The sequence below is a fragment of the Gracilinanus agilis genome, chromosome 2 (genome assembly GCF_016433145.1).
Source record: "Gracilinanus agilis isolate LMUSP501 chromosome 2, AgileGrace, whole genome shotgun sequence".
NCBI lineage: Eukaryota > Metazoa > Chordata > Mammalia > Didelphimorphia > Didelphidae > Gracilinanus > Gracilinanus agilis.
Window position 1 is genome coordinate 720550569 of NC_058131.1, and position 20042 is coordinate 720570610.

At 55.0% G+C, this 20042-nt stretch overlaps 1 protein-coding gene across 1 annotated transcript in view; it reads left to right on the plus strand.

Moving 5' to 3' along the window:
• Positions 1–2481: 2481 nt before the first annotated feature.
• The window catches only part of LOC123234446 (phospholysine phosphohistidine inorganic pyrophosphate phosphatase), a 34368-nt gene continuing 16807 nt past the window's right edge, over positions 2482–20042 (plus strand). Inside the window, exons 1-3 of the mRNA XM_044660346.1 lie at positions 2482–2621; positions 12233–12420; positions 16514–16667. Of these exons, the coding sequence (XP_044516281.1) occupies positions 2482–2621; positions 12233–12420; positions 16514–16667 (482 nt within the window). The remainder of the gene's footprint in view (positions 2622–12232; positions 12421–16513; positions 16668–20042) is intronic.

Below are 20042 nucleotides of genomic sequence, written 5' to 3' on the forward strand. Positions count from 1 at the left end.
CACCCCATGCATAGGCTTCATTCTCCTTCCTTCCCTACTCAGGCCTCTTGATGAATCATTTCAGCTCTACATTGTCCTTTAGATAAGGCCCGGCGGCCCCCTTATCCTATTGCCCATCATGCCTCACCAAGCCGCAGCCTTGGATTACTCCTACCATCTGTTGCTTTTGCTTCCATTCATGGGCTGCTCAAAGAAACTAGAGAAAATCCTGGAAACATGATGACCGGAAAAGTAATCCTTTTCCATGGCCTGAATCGATTCATTCTCTCATTCACTACATCCGCTCCTGAAGTCTCCCCTGGTACCCACTCCCTAGAACATAGTAGGCACTTACTAAATGCTTGGGTTTTTCCTTCCTTGTCACTTCACCTCATATTACACTGAAAAAAAAAAAGCAATGAAGGTCATTTGCTGAGATCTTTCTCTTCTTTCCATCATTCAGATGTGTTTTCCCTCTCTGTCCTTCATCATTGTCTCACAGGAAGAGGCGATATGACTTTTTAGCCCCTCTTGATCTCATCTCTTACTATCTTCTCCACTAGGCTGCCCACTCTTTCAAACCTATTCTCTCACTTATCTTCAGTCTTTATCTATTGCATGTTTTCCTAATGCCTAGACAACATTCCAGGGTAGCCTCCATTCTTTTTTCTTTTTTTTTTTTAAACCCTTAACTTCTGTGTATTGGCTCCTTGGTGGAAAAGTGGTAAGGGTGGGTCAAGTGACTTGCCCAGGGTCACACAGCTGGGAAATGTCTGAGGCCGGCTTTGAACCTAAGACCTCCTGTCTCTAGGCCTGGCTCTCAATCCACTGAGCTACCCAGCTGCCCCTAGCCTCCATTTTTAAAAAAGAAAAGACAATTTAAAAAACCCTGCCCTTGATCTCATCATCCCAATATGTGTCCTCTTCTCAACTGAACTCTTTCAGAAAGCTGCTTACATCAAGAGGCCTCTATTTCTTGACTCACTCCATTTCGAACCCTCCATCTGGCTTGTCTTCATCATTTGACTGAAACTACGCTCTTCCAAGTCATCGATGATCTCTTTTTTATTTTCAGTTTGGAATTCTCTCCCTCTCACACTCCTCTTCCACATTCATTGAGAAGGCAAAAAAAAAAAAAAAATTACCGATTTGTATAGGCACACAAAGCAAACCCCTCCATTAGCCAAGTCAAAAAGAAACAAACAAACAAAAAAAAAGACAAGAAAACATATTTCAGGCTGTACTCTGTGACTGTCATTCGCCCTACCATGGGTCACTCTCCAACTTGATTATTTCCTTTTAAAAAGATTTGTATTGCTAACTTCTGCTTTTACATCACCCAACTAGATCCGAGGCCCCTTTGTGACTTCTCCCTGTTCTCAGCAGCACCCATTCAGCTGTGATTCTTCTCCAGCCCTGTCAGAGCTCAGCACACCTGGAAGGTGCCCGGCACAGTCTCGGGGACCTGGCCTTGACTACTTGGATGTTCTGGCATTCCATCCTAGTTTCCTCTTGGCTTGTCATGGCCAGAGTTTGATGGGTGGAGAAAGAGAGGGCAGCCTTGGGGCCAGGAGGAACAGAAGGAAAGGATGCCATTCAGGATGGAGAAGATGGAGGATGGGAGGATGGAGGGCCAGAGGGAGGGCAAGGAGGCCTCCAGGACGTTGGTTAGACACTCACCCCCCCTCCCCTGCCACCAATGAAGCTACGGAGCCAACCGGGTGTCCAAAGTTCTCTGGGAAGACACCTGGGAGGACACCGACAAGGATTGGTTGTAGCAGGCAGGCTGTGGTTGGCCCTTCCGGAGGGAAGGGGAGGAGAGAACTCCTGAGCCTGTCATCCCACCGCATCCTTCGTGCCCATCAAAGGGCCAAGTCTGCGCTTTCTGGGAAGCTACAGAAGGTGTGAAATCAGTTATGGCAGCTTCAGGTTTCACAGTGGAAGGAGGGGGCAGGAGACACCTTAAAAGAAATCGGGGCTCCTTTGGGGGTACAGGAGAGGGGCGCAGGGGGCCGTGGGCAGACCCCCAGGGCAGGCTCCACGGCTTTCTGGGGGCCCAGGGTTGGTCCTTGCCTGGTGGAGCAAGAAGGGCCAGAGACACAAGCAAACGATGCTTTGGGGCAGGCAAGCAGGGAACGAACAAGCGCTGATGAAGCGCCTACTGTGTGCTGGGGATACAGAGAGGCAAAGAAGGGTTCCACCCTTCAGAAGCCTCCAGTCTAATGGGGGAGACCATATAGGGAAAAGGACGCACCCCGAGCTGGTTCAGTGACAGAAGGGTCCAGAGTCTCCACCTACACCTGGGGTTGTGCTGAGGTGACCTCGCCCCCCTCCCGTTGGATTACATTTCCCAAGAGCCTCTGCGCCCGCGTCACCTGATCTCTCCCCCCCACGGCCCTGTCCTCTCCCCTCCCCTTCGGACTACATCTCCCAAGAGCCTCTGCGCCCATTCTTTCCACCCTCGCCCCTCCCTCTGCCCAGGCCAGCGAAGCTGAGGGCGCGATGGCGACGGCGGCGACAGCGGCGTGGGCGCCACGGCTGGCAGGTGTGCGCGGGCTGCTGCTCGACATCTCCGGGGTGCTCTACGATGGCGGCGAGGGCGGTGGCACGCCCATTCCCGGCTCCATTGAGGCCGTGGCTAGGTGCGAGGCAAGGGGGGCGGGGGGCGAGGGGGTTGCCGAGCGCAGCTTGGGGGCGGGGCAAAGGGGCGGAGCCTGAGGAACGGTGTCCGGGATTGTGTGCGCATTTGGGGGCGGAGCCTGCCGGTCTTTGCCCTGGAGACCTTGGACTCGTTGTACTTCGCCGGGTGCGAGTGTGGCCCGGAACTTAGTCGTTTCTTCGGGGCTGGGGAGGGGGCGTGCAGGCCCTCGCCCCAGGGTTCTCACCCTGTGTTCAAGGGGGCCCCGCCCCCTCCTTATCTTTGAATTTGGCCAGCCCCCAGTCGGCCGGGTCAGCTGAGGGGGGCGGGGCAGGGTCAGCTGAGGGGGGCGGGGCAGGGTCAGCTGAGGTGGGGCGGGGCAGGGCCAGCTCTTGGCAGCTATGCTGTGCCCTCGCAGGTTGGCTGGACCGCAGGTCCGCCATAGGCCATAGAGCCGGGATTAACAAAACACAAGTTCTCGATCTCCTTATAATGTTGGCGCGCTCCATGTTCATTGATTAGGCAAAGGGAAGAGCTCCTGGCAGGAACTGCGTTGGGATCCCTTAAAGTGCCCTGGGTTCAAATCCCACCATTGCCTCTCACCACCTTTGGGATTCTCCCCATAGACTTGGATGTCAGGCTGGGAGGAGCCCCAGAGGGTGCGGAATCCAGCCTTTCATGGTACAGATGAGGAAACAGGCACCCACGTGGGCACCCACTTTACACACTGCCATGGGCGAACCCCTTAGTCTCCCTGGGGGTGGACTAGTTGGCATCGGAGGCCCGTCTGGCTCCCGAATCTTCCATCCGGTGATGACTGGCCCATTTTACAGATGAGGCCCTAGGCTAGCCTCGTCCAGGCAAGTCACTGAGCATCCATTATGCACCACTGCATGCCCAGTCCTAAGGGCTCAGGGCTCTCCGGTGTGCCACGGAAGGCCCCCACCTCTGCCCTCCTCTGGAGCTCAGACAGTTGTCGTCCTGCCTGATGGCCAGCATTGAGGAAAGAGTGTTGGGGCCGCTTGTGCCCAGCCCAGCTCCAGCCCAAAGGCCTTTCCTTGCCCCTCAGGTAAATGGACAGTTCCTCAGATTTTGTCCCTGCTGCCTGTGGGCCAGGCACTGTGCCGGGGATCCTCCCAGAGCTGGGCTTCCAGGGCTGACGAGCTGGTGATTCACTGCGTGGGTAGAGCCTGAAGTCGGGAAGACTTAGACTGTGCTCTAATAGCCGTATGTGCCTCAGTTTCCCCTATAATCCCAGCCCCCAGCTCAGTGAGGAACACACGGGGTCAGCTGCGCCTCAACTGATGGCTGTTATTACCAGCTCTCCGGCTCCGTGCCTCGTTCTTCTGGGTCTGGGTATTCGCTTCGGGTCCGTTTAGAAGGGTCTTTCCATGTCACTTCCTAGCACAGCATCACCCTTCTGACCGTCACTACCTGCCGCCTCCGATCCGTCCCTCGCTGGCTCGGCCCTTGGCTTCTGAGGCCCCCGTCCAGCCCGGGTCCTGGGAGCTCTCCCTGGGGCGACCTGAACTTGCTCCTCTGTCGCAGGAGGGGACTGGCCTGTGTGGTCTCTCCGGGCCTTGGAGGGCCAGATGGGACCCGCAGTGGAGGCTGGAGAGAGCTCGGGAGCCCCATGACTTGATTAGCCTTCCTTCCTCCTCCTCACTCCTTGGGCCTCCTCGATGGAGGGTCTCTCTGGGCCTCCCTTTGCTCCTCCGGGAGGTGGGGCTGTGGGACCCGTAAGGTCCAGTCCTGACCCCCGGGATCACCCTCCCTGGTGACAAAGGACAGGCCGTTTCCTCTCCTTTGGTTTGGGCGGGCGCCGTGTTTCATCCAGCTGACGTGAAGTTGTCAAGGCCAGGAGACGCCGGGCTTCCTCCTGCCCTCGCACGTGGGGCCAAGGGGCTTTCTAAGCAGGTGCAGTCCCTGGGCCGGAGGCAGGGGGATGGCGGAAGCCCAGGCGAGGTGCCGGGCCTTGGGACGCCTTGGGACGGCCTCTTTGCACCCTCCAAGTTCTGAGGTCTCATCCCTGGTTTCTCCCTGTGACCTCCTTCATATGCACAGTTTCCTTTGAAGTCTAGGAAGAGAGCTTGGAAGAGCCCTGCGGGGAGCCTGAGGGCCAGGCCTGGGAAGGGGCTCTTTCCTTTGGGGAGCCCCATCGTGCCAGTCCTGCCCCGCTGCCTTCCCAGTGGAGAACTCAAGAATATGGCGCTGCACTGAGTCTGGCTCCCCCCTTCCCCCCTCTGGCGTTATTTCTGGTTCTGTTCTGGACAGGAGGTCCGAGATTGTTTCTGGTCTGTTCAAAAAATGGGAGCAATTGATGGATTCATCTGGGAAGGGGGGGCTGGCCAGACTCAAGAGCCTTGAAGGCCCTTTCCAGCCCCCACATCAGGGAGCCCTTGTGCTGAGGAGGCGACCCCGGGGGAAATCAGGGCCTTCCTGGGCTGCTCTTTGAGGTGGTCTTGTGTCAAGAGGTAGTGGGGAGCGAGCATCCTGGCCCCAACTGGCTGATTGGGGACAGCCGTCTGTAAAATGGGGCGACGACCCCCCCAGCCATCATGAGGAAAGAGCTCGGAGAGCCCAGAAGTCCTGGAGAGCCCAGAGAGCCACAGGGCTGTGGGGGCGACGGGGCCGGACGCCAGCCTCCGCCGAGCGGACCAAAGCCGTCCCTTTCTTGTGGGTGCGTCTGTCTGCGTGTCTGTGTGTCTGTCTGTGTGTCTGTGTATCCATGTGTCTCTGTGTCTGTGTGTCTGTGCATCTGTGTGTCTGTATGTCTGTGTCTGTGTGTCTGCGTCTGTGTGTCTGCGTGTGTTGGGCCTGATTGATGTCTCTGAGCCGCTCTGGCCCTTCTTCCTGTCTTGCCCCAGAGGCTCAGCCGAGGGCCGTTAAGCCCCCCTAAAGGCTGGCCTTTACAGCTGTGTGTGAGGGCCTGGCAGGGCCATTAGCATCAGCATCTGAAAGGCCGGCCTGGCTGGACGTTTACAACATCCTGTGCTGGGCCCCAGGCCGCATCTGTGAGCAGAGCCTCCAGCCGGGATCTGAGGCCCGGAGCAGCTGGACAGCCGTGTCCAAACAGGGCCCCCGCAGAGCCTTACAGGCCGGCCGTCATAAAACCATTCTGGGCAGCCCCAAAGGCCGGCCTGCTGGTCCAGAGCGGCTCTGTGACCTTGGGCGAGGGGCCCCTCCGCACCCCACTTTCCTCATCTTTAGAAGGAGGTGCCTGGACCCTGGGGGTTAGGGGTCCCCTCCAGGAGCATCCAGGCCCAGCAGAGACCCCCCCCCAAGGTCATTTAATCCAGGGGAACTGCGGCCACTTACACAAGGGGGTCCAATCCAACCTCAGATACTTCCTAGCTGTGTGACCCTGGCCCAGTCATCTCACCTTGTTTGCCTCAGTTTCCTCATCTGTAAAATGCGCTGGAGAAGGCAGTGGCCAACCACTCCAGGATCTCTGCCAAGAAAACCCCAAATGGGGCCCCGGAAAGTCGGGCTGGACAAGAGCGGGCGGCAGCATCGCCTCATTCGAGCTGGCAGGGGGGCCTTTAGCCCAAGGTGGGCTCTGAGCCCAAAGAAGACCACAGGGAGACCCAGGACTGGGCAGCGTGGGCTGACCTCAGGTCCCTGCGGAGCCTCTTTCGCTCAGGCCTCCCCTCTGTGCCCGTCGGGGTCGCTACCAGCTCCGTGACGGCCCCTCAACGCTTTGGGGCTCTTCTGCCCCGATGCCCGGGAACGATGCCCAGAGAGCCCCGGGTTTCGCCCCGCAGTACCCCCTCTCCCGAAGGAGAGGCCAGGCTGGACACGTCTGTGGCCCCCACCTGGCAGTCCCCTCGGCAGCGGCCTCTGCCCACCGGCTCCCCTCATGGGGATGTCCATCCTCACTTGCCCCATCGTCCGGCTTCTCAGCTCCGGGCCGCTGAAGCCGGAGCACCCGAGGGCTTGGGGGCCTCCCCTGGGCCTACCAGGGGCTCAAGCTGGGGTAGATGGAGGGGGAGCTCTGGGGGGTCTGAGTGGGGGCTCTGCAGGTGGGGGAGAGACCCGGGCGAGACCCTTTCAAACGTCATCCCTGTTCCTTTTCTTTCCTTTTCTTTAAAACGTTTTGTTTCCTAAACCTTCCCTTCTGCCTCAGGACTGACAGCTCGCCCAGGTGCCGGGTGCCGAGGCCGCAGGGAAAGGGCCAGGCCATGGGGCTGAGTGACTCGTCCAAGGTCACCTGGCGAGGCCGTGTCTGAGGCCACGTTGGAACCCAGAACCGCCTTCTCCAGGCCTGGCTCTCTCCACTGGGCCCCCCAGCTGAGCCTCCCCTTTGATTTTGAGGCATAAAACTGGCTCTTCTGATTTCCCTTTTGAGAAAATGTAGTGAACCGAGCCCAGAATCAGGGCCTCTACGAGACTTCACTGAGCGGGTCACTTCTGCCTGCGTCTCCCCAGTTTCTCTGAGAAGAGGGGGTGCTGCGGGAGGTTCTCTAAGCCCCCTTCTGAAGGCCCCAAGAGAAGGGAGGAGCATGAGCACAAGGGTGGGGGGCAGCAGAGGAGTGAGGAAGGTGAGACGTCCGTTCTGGCCTCTCCAGCCTCCGTTTCCTCATCTGTGAAGTGGGGAGGACGGCCAGACGCTCCCCTCCTCAGGCGCCGGGGCCCCGCGAGCACGAGAGGTGCAGCCGGGCTGCCGTTCCCAGCCCCCCCTGAGCCCCACGTGGCCTTCGGCGTATGTGGAGAGGCCAGGCCCGGCCTTGGGGTGCTGCGTCCTCTGACTCCCAGGTCAGCTTCTCTGGGTGGGGGGCCCCGAGCCGGCCAGGCTCTTATGGTGGACCGGAAGGAGGCCGGGAAGGGAGAAGGGGAAGGGCCCCTCTGCTGAGCCCTTTGGGGTCGGGAGCCCCGAGGCTGGGGGATAGCGCCGGCCCGCGGCCTTCCTGCGGCCCTACTGCAGCCTCGGCCTCTCGCCTTAGATCCTGAAGAGGGCAGACTTGGAAGGGGCGAGCTAGGCTGGACGGCGAGGACGGCCCTTCCATGGGCAGGAGCCCGGCTCCGGGCCACTGTCAGCAAAGCCAGGAGAGGCTCAAGGCATCGCCGGGCTGGTTCTGGGGTTCCATAAGTGGGGGGCTCTGATCATTAGTGTCACGTGACTGCCCGCCTCCCCGGGCCTGGCCCCTCTCCCGAGTGCGGGGGGAGCTGGGAGGCGCGGGAAGGGGGGCCCTCCGAGGTGCCCCTGCGCCCCCTCCCAGCCCAGACCCCGAGGAGCTGCTCAAGGCTTGGGCGCCTCAGCCCGGCTCCTCATTTCTCCTGGGCTCGGTTTCCCCGTCCGTAAAATGGACCCGCTGATCCCTGAGCTTCCTCCTAACGCCATGCTCAGACGCCCGCTAGCTGGGTGACCCTGGACAAGTCACTCCCCGTGGCCTCGCCCTCCCCCTCTGCTGCCCTGGAACCCTGCAGGGATTCCGCCGGTGAGTGCCGGGCCTGCCGCAGGGGCACGAAGGCCGCCTGGAGCCGCCTCCTGGTCCCAGCCCTGCCGAGGGCAGATGCCGCCCGGGATGGAGCCCAAAGCCGAAGGGCCAGCTCTAGGAGGAAGCGCTGGAGGGGAGGCCGGCTGGGCTTCTCCCCCCCGGCTCCCCCCCTCAGCCAGGGTCTCCCCGTCTTCCCTCCAGAGGCTGAGCCTCAATGTGGAGGATTAGGAGGTTTCTCTGTGCTGTGGGGATGGGAGGGCGGGTGTCCCCCCTTTTACAGCTGGGGAGACAGAGGCAGGCAGTGTCGGAGGGCGGCTCTGAACTCGGGGTTCCTGCCTGCTTCCCGCCCGGGATATCTGGAGGCTGCCGGGATCTCAGGACCAAGCAGAGGCTCGGTGGCTGGAGAGCCGGTCCTGGGTTCCGATGGAGCCTCCGGCCCTTCCAGCCCGGGTGACCCCCCACCGCCCGCCCTTGCGGCCCTTCTGCCTTGGATCGGGAGCCCCGAGGGAGAGAGGAGCAGCCTCGGGGGAGCCTCGGTTTCCCTCTCGTGCGCCCGGGCAGAGGCCGGCCGAGCGCAGGAGGGAGCGGAGCGAGCACAAGGTCACCCCGGATGTCCCTGCGTGGCGGAGCCGTAATGAGGCTCTCCATTATGTGCGGGTGAGCGCGCCGGCAGCTGCTGACAGCCAGCAGATGTGTGGAGTTCGCCGTGATTTGTGCCGGGCGGCTCAGGACGCTGTCATTAGGGGGGGCCGCGGCGCTGCGAGCCCGGGGAAAGGTCACCCCCAAGAACACGGGGATGCTCTGGGGCCTGCCTGATGCCGGGCCGGGGGAGCCCTGCGGGGGGGGGGTCTCCCCTCAGCCTCGGGCTCCCCCTCTGTAGGCGGGCTGCGAGGGCCGTGGCTGGGCGAAGCTTCTCTCTCTGGTTCTGGTCTCTTCTGGCCCAGACCCGGTCCCACGTCGTGGTGGCTCAGAGCCGGTTCGTTTGTGCCTTCTCAGAGGCGGCCGGGGAGGCTGGGCTGCAGCACAGGCCCGCCGAGTCCCAGGAGCCGAGCTCAGGTCCGGGCCGGCCCTCAGCCTGTGCGGGCCTCGGTTTCCTCCTCTGTCAAGTGGCCCGCTGACCCCCAGGCTCTGGAGCCGGACCCTGACTTCGCGCCCGGACGGCAGGCACGGCGCGGGTTTAGCGGCTCGCGAGGCCTCGGAGAGCCTGTGCAGAACCGAGAGGTGTCGGCACGCTGCGGCTGAGCCTGAGCCGGAACCAGACTGGAGAGGCCCGGGCAGAAGACCGTCCCGGAGGAGGCAGCCGGGCAGAAGAGACCCTGGGCCGGAAGGGCCGCTGGAGAGCCGGAAGCAAACACAAACAGCCGTCCAAGAAGCGCTTCCTTGCTGAAGCCCCGCCGCCTCCCGCTCAGCCCTTCTCTCCTCCCTCGGGGCTTCCAGTCAGCCTCACGTAGGCGCCGGGCGGCCCCGGGCCCTGGGCCGCTGCCTGCCTCAGTTTCCTCCTCTGAAACAAGGCCTCGGCGGGTCCCCTCGAACAGCAGGTCTCGGGGCCTGCGATGCCGCCGGCCCCGGCCTGTGCCCGGGTCCAGGGAGGGGACCCCCCAGCCCGGCCCCCTCCTTATTTATTGACTTCCTTCTCCCCCGAAGTTGCGCTTGGGATGACAGATGCGGCGTGTCATCTCATTGTCACACCGATTGTTCATTGTTCTGAGAAGGGCACCGGCGTGCGTCAGCGCTGATGGCTCCCCGGACACCCCGGACCTGTCCCCCGGCTGCCTCATTAAGCGGGGAGCGGGGCCCCCGCCGGCTCCAATCAGTGAAGACGGATCTGGAGCGGACAAGTAGATGCTATTAGTTACAACATATTAACTGCCTAATTTAAAATAAAAAAGGCCGTCTATGAAGGGCAATTAAGCACTGAGCCTAATTGATAATTCATCTACCTGCGATTAGGAAAAGACAAATAAGAAAGACGCGAGCGGCGCCCCTCGCGGGCTCCCCACTCTGCTCTGCACCCAATGGGCGCTGGCTGCGCTCTGGCCCTTGTCACCGGCGTCCATCCGTCCGTATGTCTGGCTTGCAGCCCCCCTTCGGAGACGTAGCGACAGAGCAACGGCCCTCACTGTAGGCGTGAGGACGCGCGTTTGTCCGACGCTTTGTGGGTCACGAAGCTCTTTCCTCATGATTCCGGGGTCCCTTCTGGGGGCCACATGTTAGGCAGGACCGAGACAAACTGGAGAAGAGGGAAAGCGGGTCCGTGAAGGGTCTTGGGTTCGAGCTTCTTGAGAACCACTTGAAGGGCCTGGACTTGTGCGGCCCAGAGAAGCGAGGCTTGGCCAGAGGGCAGGCGAGCCGCCACTTACCAAGGCCGGGACGGCCTGGCCAGGACAAGAGGAATTCCGTGTCCTCCGATCGAGGGCCAAGAGGGCAGGCCCAGGTGGGGGCAAGGAATGGTTAGAGCGGAGCGCCCCAAAGGGGAATGGTTAGAGCGGAGCGCCCCAAAGGGGAATGGGCCCTCTCTAGAGGGAGGGACTTCCGTGGTGAAGGTCACATGGCCATTTCTCCCAGGAATCTTGGCCTTTGTCCGGCCCAGGACCTCCTCTGCAGTGGCTCGGAGCCCTTCTCTCAATCGTGTTTTTAAATAATGAGAGGAAATGCCCAGTTTCATTCGGAGTGAGTGAACATAAAGATTAAGCTTTTTCCCGCCCAAGTTCGAGCCCTCTGAAAGCCAGCCGCAGGCCCGCTGGAGGTCTGTGGATCCTGAGGGAAGAATCCTTTTTGGGTCCGATTGGAGTTGACCTCGAAGGCCCCTGTGCACCTTTGGAGCTGCGAGGCCCTCTGCTTTGTGAGGTGCTCATGAAGCCAAATTGTCAGCATGTATTAAGGACCTGCTAGGTGCCAGGCACTGTGCTAGGTGCTGAGGCTACAACTGCCCAAAGACACTAGAACACCGAGAAGTCACCTGAATATCCTCCCGGTTCTTGCTTTGAATATCGGATCCATTTCTGAAAATTAAATGATTCATTTTCAGTTTGGAATCCCCACACTTTCTCCTCCATCGGGAAAGCAAGAAAACAAACCTGTTAAAGCTGTGCACGTGTGGCCAAACAAAACAGATTTTTGTCGTGGTATTGCTGGGCCAAAGACTAATCCAGCTGCATAGTATTTGGGGCCGCAGCTCCGGATGGCTTTCCAGCATGTTTGGGCTGGCTCTCAGCTTCACCCACAGTGTAGAAATGTCCCTGGTTTATCGTAGCTTCTAACTATTTACCATTTTCTTTTTCTATCCACTTTGCCAGGCTGGTGAGTGTGAAGTGATTACTTCAAACTTGGTTTAATTTGCTTTTCCTGAAATTTTTAGGACTTTTTTCAGATAGTTATTGACGATGTAAATTTTCTCTTTTGAAAACTGTCCGCTCATAGCCTCTAACCATGTATCATTTGGAGAATGGCTCTTATTCTTAAATATTTGATTTTGTTTTCGATATATCTTAGGCAGGAGACTTTTATCAGGGAAACTTACTGCAAATCTTTTTTTCCTGATTTCCTGCTTCTTTTTTTTAATTTTAATTTCATTGGTTTTGTTTGTGCAGAACCTTTTTAATTTTATGTAATCCATTTTCCCTCCTGGGACCCTCTCCTCTCCTGTCTCCCATTTCATTATGCCGATGATGTCACCCTTTCTAGTCTAAGTCAGATGCCCGTGTTGTGAGTGGGTGTGAGATGCTGCTCTGTACCTAGTTTCTGCCAGATTGCCGTCCCGTTTTCCCGGCAGCTGATCAGATGCTGAGCTCTCCTTTCTGAAAAGTCAGCCGCAAATGCTCATAGGTTCAGCCTTCCTTCGTCTGCATCTGGCAATTCGAATCTCTTTGCAGAGGTTCGGAGCAGCCGTCTCCTCCTCTGTGGTCTCTGATGCAAAGAACCCATCATTGGACTCATCCCTGGCACCCTCGATGGTTCGGAAGCTCCCCTCTTACCCTGAGCCCTCACACAGGCCTGGCACAGAAAAGGCTTTTAATACGCTTGTCCGTGGATCGATCCATCCATCCCGAGTTCCCCATCTCGTGGAAGGCTGTTCTGGGCCTACAGGGAGCGGCTGGGCTGGAGGGTCAAACCATGAAGCGGCGGCCCCAGGCCTGGCCTTTGGAGTTTCTCACCCGTCTGCCTGGTTTCACTACAGGATCAAGCGGTCAGGCCTGAAGCTGCGGTTCTGTACGAACGAGTCCCAGAAGTCTCGGGACAAGTTTGTGGGGTTGCTTCAGCGCCTGGGATTTGACATCTCCGTGAATGAAGTCACGTCTCCTGCCCCGGCCGCCTGCCAGATTCTGAAGGAGCGAGGCCTGCGGCCCCATCTGCTTGTTCACGACGGTAAGACCAACCTGGCAGGGGCGGCGGCGGGGGGGAGGGGGATTATTCCCAACCATCCAGGCTTCACCCCACTGGGACAGCCCATGGAAGGGTTTATGGAGGTCCTTCTGAGACCCCCCAGAAACGAACCCTTGAGACTCAACAAGCGTCTCTCTGCCTTCTGTTGCATTATGGGGCTCCATCAGTATTTTAATTTAATTTAATCTCTTTGTCAGTTTTTCTGTCCATACATCTATCTGTCCATCTCGTCACTCCATGTATCCTTCTGTCTATCCATCCATTCATTCATTCATCCATCCAAATTCCACAAGGGTTTTACTGATCCCCTACAATAATAAATGTGGGGAATCGTAGGACTATGCATCTCCCTCTTCTGGGCAGGTCGCATAACTCCTGCTGACCTCCATTTCCTCATCTGTAAAATGGGGATCATGACAGCACCTACCTACCTTGCGGACTGGTTGTGAGGATCCAGGGAGATTATCATTAGCAAAGTGCTTAGCACCGTGCCAGGCACCTAGTGGGGGCTCTATAAATGTTTGCTATTGATGACAATGAGACCTGGCTTAGACTGCTCAGTACACGAGGCAGCGGGGGAGCTCTGGTTCAGTTTGGTTTAACGAACACTTGTTCTTTTGGATCCTCGAGCTGGAAGGGATGGGAAGGGGAGAGAATAAGCATTTATATAGCTCTGGGCTAAGTGATTTTTTTTTTTAGAGATATTTATTTTATTTTATTTTTTAAGCCCTTAACTTCTGTGTATTGGCTCCTAGGTGGAAGAGTGGTCAGGGTGGGGCAATGGGGGTCAAGTGACTTGTCCAGGGTCACATAGCTGGGAAGTGTCTGAGGCCGGCTTTGAACCTAGGACCTCCCGTCTCTAGGCCTGACTCTCCATCCACTGAGCTACCCAGCTGCCCCCATGGGCTAAGTGATTTTTAAAATTTTTGATCATTTTAACCAATTTTTATCTCATTTGATTCTCACAACAATCCTGCAAGGTAGGGGCTGTTATTATCTCCATTGTACAAATAAAGAAACAGTGTAAGTGACTTGCCCAAGGTCACATAGCTAGTAGTTGAAGTAGGATTTGAACTCAGGTTTTTCTAACTTCAGGCCTAGCACTGATCCACCACTCTCCTCTAGGCAACTAGGCTGAAGGGATGCCAGAGGCCCCCAGTCTGTCTCCTTTGTTTTATAGGTGAGAAACTATAACCCAATAAACATCAGTGGAACAATTTGAATCCAGGCCCTTTGACTCAAAGTCAGTGCTCTTTCTCTTATACTTTGAATTGAAAGGTGATTTAGAAAAAAATTCAATTGTAAATGGTTAAAAGAGAAAAATAAATCGTAGTAGAAAATTCAGACAAATTAGTTACTTTTGAGTTACTTTTTCTTTTTTCACGATGGCTAGTGATAACATAAATCATGCATTAGATTGTTGAATCTGGAGGAAAAAATGCCCATTTCTAAATGTGGGTTATATGGGAAGAAATTTTTCTGCTCATTAATCAGAGCGAGGTCATGACAAAAGGATTTTAATCAAGTTTGGCCCTGCGCATGAGACCTGAAATGTAGTGGAGGGCGGTTTTATTTTCTATTTTATTTTATTGAGGAAAGCAAAAAAGAACAGAGTTGCTTTGTACCTTCTGCATATTTTAGAAGAATGACATTTAGCAGTACTTGAGAATTCAAGATGTTTTCTGCCTCATCCTTGGCTCCCGTTAAGCCTCCAGAGCTCTGACTTGCCCATTTTCATTTAGAAATAGCTTGTGCAGCCTCAGAAAGTCTTTCTCGGTCTGTCCCAGAGCCATGTGTCTTAGATGGAGACAAGAGGCATTCACTGAGAGGCCTGAATAGCTCATTAACAGCCCTTCCACCCAATTACGGGAGGCCATTCTTTGGCTCCTAGGCATTAGGGTTATTGAGAGTCCTACCTTAGTCATGCAAGCACTGATCGCTTGTGGTTCTCTAAGGAAGAATGGGGGCTGATTTATGAAAAAGGAAGAGGGGATATTTTCGTGGCTCTCCAAGTATATAATAATAATAATAATAATTGTTATTATATGAATATAAGAGCAATATATTAATAATATACGAACACAGTAATAATATATGCATAACAACAATAAGAAGAAAAATTTAATAAGGTATGTATTTGCATATTATATTCCAACGTATTGTCCATATTTGACAAGAAACTCCCTGAGTGTGAAAGAAGTCAGTTGCCCTTTTTCTATGAGGATCCCACAGAGGAGGAGGGTTCATTTGCATACAGAGTGCTTTGCCAATGACCTTTGTTTTTCAGGGTCAATCGATCTCCTGTAAATTTTGTTTGGGAGCCAGTCTTTGCAAATGTAGATGACTCGGCCCCTTTGGACTGTTGGGATCTCAGGACAAGGTCCTAGGTCATGGGCCAGCCTGCACCCACTGTGGCCATCCCCAGTCGTCAGGCTGCCCCTTCAGTTATATGTGTGAGTTCAAAAGGAGGCCACCTTTCTCCCCAAGTAATTCAATTTCCAAAACAGGAATCATCTCTTTCATTTTGCAGACGAGAAAAATGAGGCCAGGGTAGGGAAGCTCCTTGTCCAAGGACACTTCTAGGCTCAGAGTGCTAGATAAGGTGAGTCCACCTCTGATTGAGAAGAGGCCACTGAGGCTCCGGGTAGTACAAGGAAATTCAACTTCCTGGAATTAGGAGCAAACCCAGTTTGGGACCTCTGGTATTAAAAATAGACCTCAGTTTGTTTGTTTGTTTGCTTGTTTGTTTATTTATTTATTTAAAAAACTTTACCTTCTGTCTTAGAATCAATACCGTGCATTAGTTCTAAGGCAGAAGAGTGATAAGGGCTAGGCACTGGTGGTCATTAAGTGACTTGTCCAGGGTCACCAAGCTGGGAAGTGTTGGAAGTCAAATTTGAACACAGGACCTCCTGTCTCTAGACCTGGCTCTCCATCCACCAAGCCACCTAGCTGCCCCCTTAGTTTGTTGGGTTTTTTCAGTCTCATCACTGCTCTGTATTATCCCCAAAGAAAGGCTATAATTAAAAATAAAAAGTGGGAAGGAAGAGGCCTAGTCAGATCAGATCTCAAGTTCTCCATAAAGTCATAATCAAAAGAACAACTTGATAGTGGGTAAGGAACAGAGAGGTCAGTCACTGAAACAGATCAGGTACACAGTATATAGAGAGCTGAATGACCAGAGCAATCTAGGTTTGATCTGACCAGAATTGCTGAGGAAACTGGCAGAAACAAGGGTCAGCCCAGCATCTCCTACCCAATACCAAAATAAGCTCCAAATGGCCACATGATGGAGAATATAAAAAGTGACATCATCAGCCCATTAGAGGCTTGTGGAAGGCATCCCTGTCAGGGTTAGGGTAGACGAGCAGCCTTAGCTCATGTGGGACTAGAATGCTTTCTGATGTTCGTTCTCTTTAAAAAAATCATTCATTTTTGACATCCTTTTTTTTTCCTGCATTCTAAATTCTCTCCGTCCCTCCCTCCAGCCCCTCCCTGACCCAGAGAAGGCAAACAGTATGATCTTTGATCTTCTTCTTGAAAGGCATTGTGGCCCAGTGGTTAGACTAGTACCCTAGGAGGAATCTGAAGACCCGGGTTCAAGCCTACCTCTGACCCCCCCGCCCCCCACCCCGGCTTGTCACTGAACCCGTTTGAGTCTGTTATCCCATCAGCAAAACGGTCACAATAATACTGTTCATACAGAGCTATTTGGGTACAGAAGAGGACAGATGCCCCGGGCCTGGCAGATTTTCAGGGCCTCCAGAACTCTCGCTGGTGGTACTTCTCATTGTCACAGAATGTTCTCCCAGATGAGGCTCCAAGAATTGCGAGGGGGCCTCCCCTGAGGGTCAGTGCTTGGGTCTTGCAAGGGCCGTTGGGCAGTGGCCATGGACTTGAGTCCTCTCAGAGGGGTGGGACTCCTCCGTGGGCCACACATAGACTTCGGTCTGTCTGTCTCTTGGGTGTGATTTGGCTCTTCCCAGTGTCTGAGGGCCTGAAAAGAGGAGAAGGGCCTCGACCCTGGCCGTCCTGGCTGCTTCTTCTCAGACCGGCCTCTCTTCTCTGCTCCCAGATATCCGATCTGAATTCAGCGAGATGGACACCTCGAATCCAAACTGCGTGGTCATCGCAGATGCTGGGGAGGGATTTTCTTACCAAAATCTCAATGAGGCGTTCCGAGTGCTCATCAACCTGGACAACCCGGTGCTTATATCCCTGGGAAATGGGTAAGTTGGCGCAGTGCTCCTGAGGGCTCTTCATGAGAGGCCGCCGGCGGCCAGGCCTCTTAACTTCTCGTTCTCTAGGCGGCCCTCTTAGTCCACACGTGACAGACAAGACACTGACCTGCCAGGTTAACTCGGTCAAGTCCTCCCTCTCAGTATCTCCAGAGCTTAACCCTGAGCCTGGCACCTAGCACATGCTGAATAAATGCTTGTTGATTGACCGACCGACTGACTTTTCCTTAGCCAAGCCACAAAGGCCTTGGGTTTAAGTTTGGTGACTTGATTGTAGAGTTTTCTTGTCCAAGGACCTACCTAGCCTAGTCTGCGGGGACGGTCCCCACCTTGGGAATTTTCTGGGTTTAACCATTCTGGAAAACCATCTGCCAAGTCCCTGGGGCAAGAGGGTAGGGATTGTGGGGAGTGTCAGCGAAGGATAAGGAGGCGCCCACCCCGTTGGAAGCATGGATTCTTGGAGTCCTGAGTATCGGCCTCTCAGAATCTGAGACTCGCAAGGGGCTCAGTTCCTAAATGATCAGAATGTTTGACCGAGGGCACCCAGCTTCTTCTGGTAGACTCGCAGCCACGTGGAGCTCCTCCTCTAGGCTGCCTGTGCCGCCATTCTAGTCTGCAGAAGGTTCTCCTGTCTGTGAGGCTGGAGGCGGCCTCTCCGGAGCCCCTGCCCATCGCGGTTGGATCCACTTTGTAGGAAACACTAGCCAAGTTCCCTCGATCACACAAAGTGCCTTGGAGGAGGGAGCCCGAGTGTTAAAGCTCCTCTGCACCATCTGCACTGGTTATGAAGTCCTTTTTCCTGGAGGCTTTTCTCCCCATGAATAGAAAGTCCTCAGCAGCACGGCAAGGAGGCCTGATGGGAAGAGGGAGCATTAGGTGGAGTCTCCAGATCCGGGGCGAGGCCAGCTCCCACCCTTCCTAGCTGTGGGCACTTAAGGAGTTGTCACAGTCAGAGAGGAGAGACGGCAGCAAGAAGGCTTTTAAAGCATTTGGCGTGTTTTCTTACTCTCTCTATGCCTCATTTCCCCCATTTGTAAAATCTTCATAGAGCACACGATTATGAGGAAAGTGAACAGAACCTGCAGACTATAGAAAGAGAAGTTTCAGTGATTCTGCAGACGAAGAAGAAGTAGGTAGCCAGTGACTTCTGGGATCTGGCGCGGCCCCAAAGAAAACCCGGGCAGGCTTTTTTATATCTCTCTTCTGTCCAGCCAGCCAGCCATCTGTTATCTCTCTATCTTTCTTTATCCATCTATCTGTCTTCTGTATCTGTCTGTCCATCCGTCCGTCCAGCCTTCATCCATCCGTGTATGCATCTTTTGTCTGTCTGTTTGTCTGTATATCTTTCCATCTTATGTCTGTCTGTCCATCCATCCATCCATCTATTATCTTTCTGTCTATCTATCTATCTGTCTGTCTATTATATTTCTCCTCAGTTTCTCTCTTCCTCATGGATCTGTCTGTCTCTTCATCTTGTGTCTTTCTGTAGCCCCGGGAGGCAGTGTGGGTGGGGAGGCTGGCCTTGAGGTCAGGAAGACCCACGTTCTAATCCTGCCTCAGACACCAGTTGGGTGACCCTGGGCAAGTCAGCCTCTCTCTCCATCTCCATTTCCTCATCTATAAAACGGGGATCCCAGAAGCCCCTCCCTCTCAGGTTGTGTGTGGCTCACATGAGATCATACTGTAAAGCCGTTGGCCAACATTCAGGTCCTGTCGTCGTTACCATTAACGCTGCTGAAAGGTTTAGCCTTTTTGAGGGGTTAAATACTGATTGTGGCAACCCTCCCACCTGGGCCCTCGGAACCAGGGAAAGGAAGCTGGCAAAGGCGGTGTGGAGGGTGGCTGCCCAGGCTGGCAGGGCCCCTGCCCGCCCTCCTCCCCGGCTCTCCTGGAGAGGGAGTGATTTACATTTAGCATCTGTTTGGGGCTGAGAGGGGGAATTGGCTTGGTAATTTCCTCTGTCACGCCACTGTCAGAAAATTAAGCTGTTTACGCCACAGACCATAGCAGGTTAATGGCTGTTTTAGGAAAGGTCAAGTGGTCATTTTAGAGAGAGGCCGTGCTGTATAATCGGAAACGGCAGCAGAATAAAGCAGAAAATCGCATCTGACTGCTCACAGCTACCTTGGGGGCTGCGCAATGCTGGACAGACAGACAGACAGACAGGCGAGTGGATGGCTAAGTAGACGGACAGCAGACAGACTTATGGCCAGGCAGGTGGGACCACGGAGCACCTCCCCCAAAAAGCTGATCATCCAAATTCTTTTTTCTAATAAAGAAGGACAAAGCTACAAAGCTACTTGGGGGCTTCTGACCACGGGAACCCTCCCAGGCCTGGTCGAATACAAAAGGAAGTACTTTGATTGACTTCATCTTGGTCAATGTTTTCCGTCTATACTTGGCCCCAACGTGGTTTCATTTCTCTGAATCACTAAAACAATCCAGAGAAATCCTAGACAGGGAAACCCTCCTCCCTCCCTCCCTCCCCAGCAAGTTCTGGTTTTTGTAAGAAGAGAAATGCTCAGCAAATAGTTTGGGGGGAGGACAGTGGGGAAGGGAGGCTTTGATTTAGCTTTGATTCACCACGCTAGCACGGAGCCTGCCCATAGATCCTAGTCCGGAGGCAGCTGAGGCATGGCAGAGAAAATGATTCATTCTGGAGTGAGGAAGACAATTTCGATTTGTTTCCTCTGAGGCCAGAGGTTGAAGATTTTGGGACAGCCAATCACAGTCTGAGATTTTTCTCCCCTCTGCGGTTCATGAGGACTCGGTGCAGGTTTCAGACCGTTCTGGGAAAGTGAGATGGGCAGGACTTCCTAGCCGGGCAGAGAGCCTTCTTCGCCGATGTGGCAGCTGGGGCTTGTTTATTTGGAGGAGTCCAAGAATGGCCCAAGCTCAGAGCAGGCAGGGCTGTCCGTGGCCAGCCTCGGGGGATGGGGCCGCCTCTCTCCACCATTCCCTGGAAGCTGGTGGTCATCCAGCCCCCGCTTGCAGACCTCGTTATGGGCATCGCAGTAGGTCCCAAGGTAGCCCACTTCACTTGGGCACCCTTTTTATCATTAGGAAATTTTTCCTTTTCTCAGCTGAATTCTGCCTCTCCGAGATTTCCCCCCAAGGCTGCGAGATCTGCCCTCTGGGGCCAAGAACAAGTCTAATCCCTTTTCCACATGACAGCCTTTCAGATACTTGTTGGCAGCCTTCCTTCCTTTTCCTTTAAAGCCCTACAAAGCCTACCTTTCTTCTGTCTGCCTTCCCAAACTACCCTCCATTCAACAGCCTTGTGCGGAGTTTTATAGTTATGTGGTCAGTATACCGCCATTGCTCAGCACAGAGTAGGTGCTTAATAAATGCACAGTGGCTGACCCG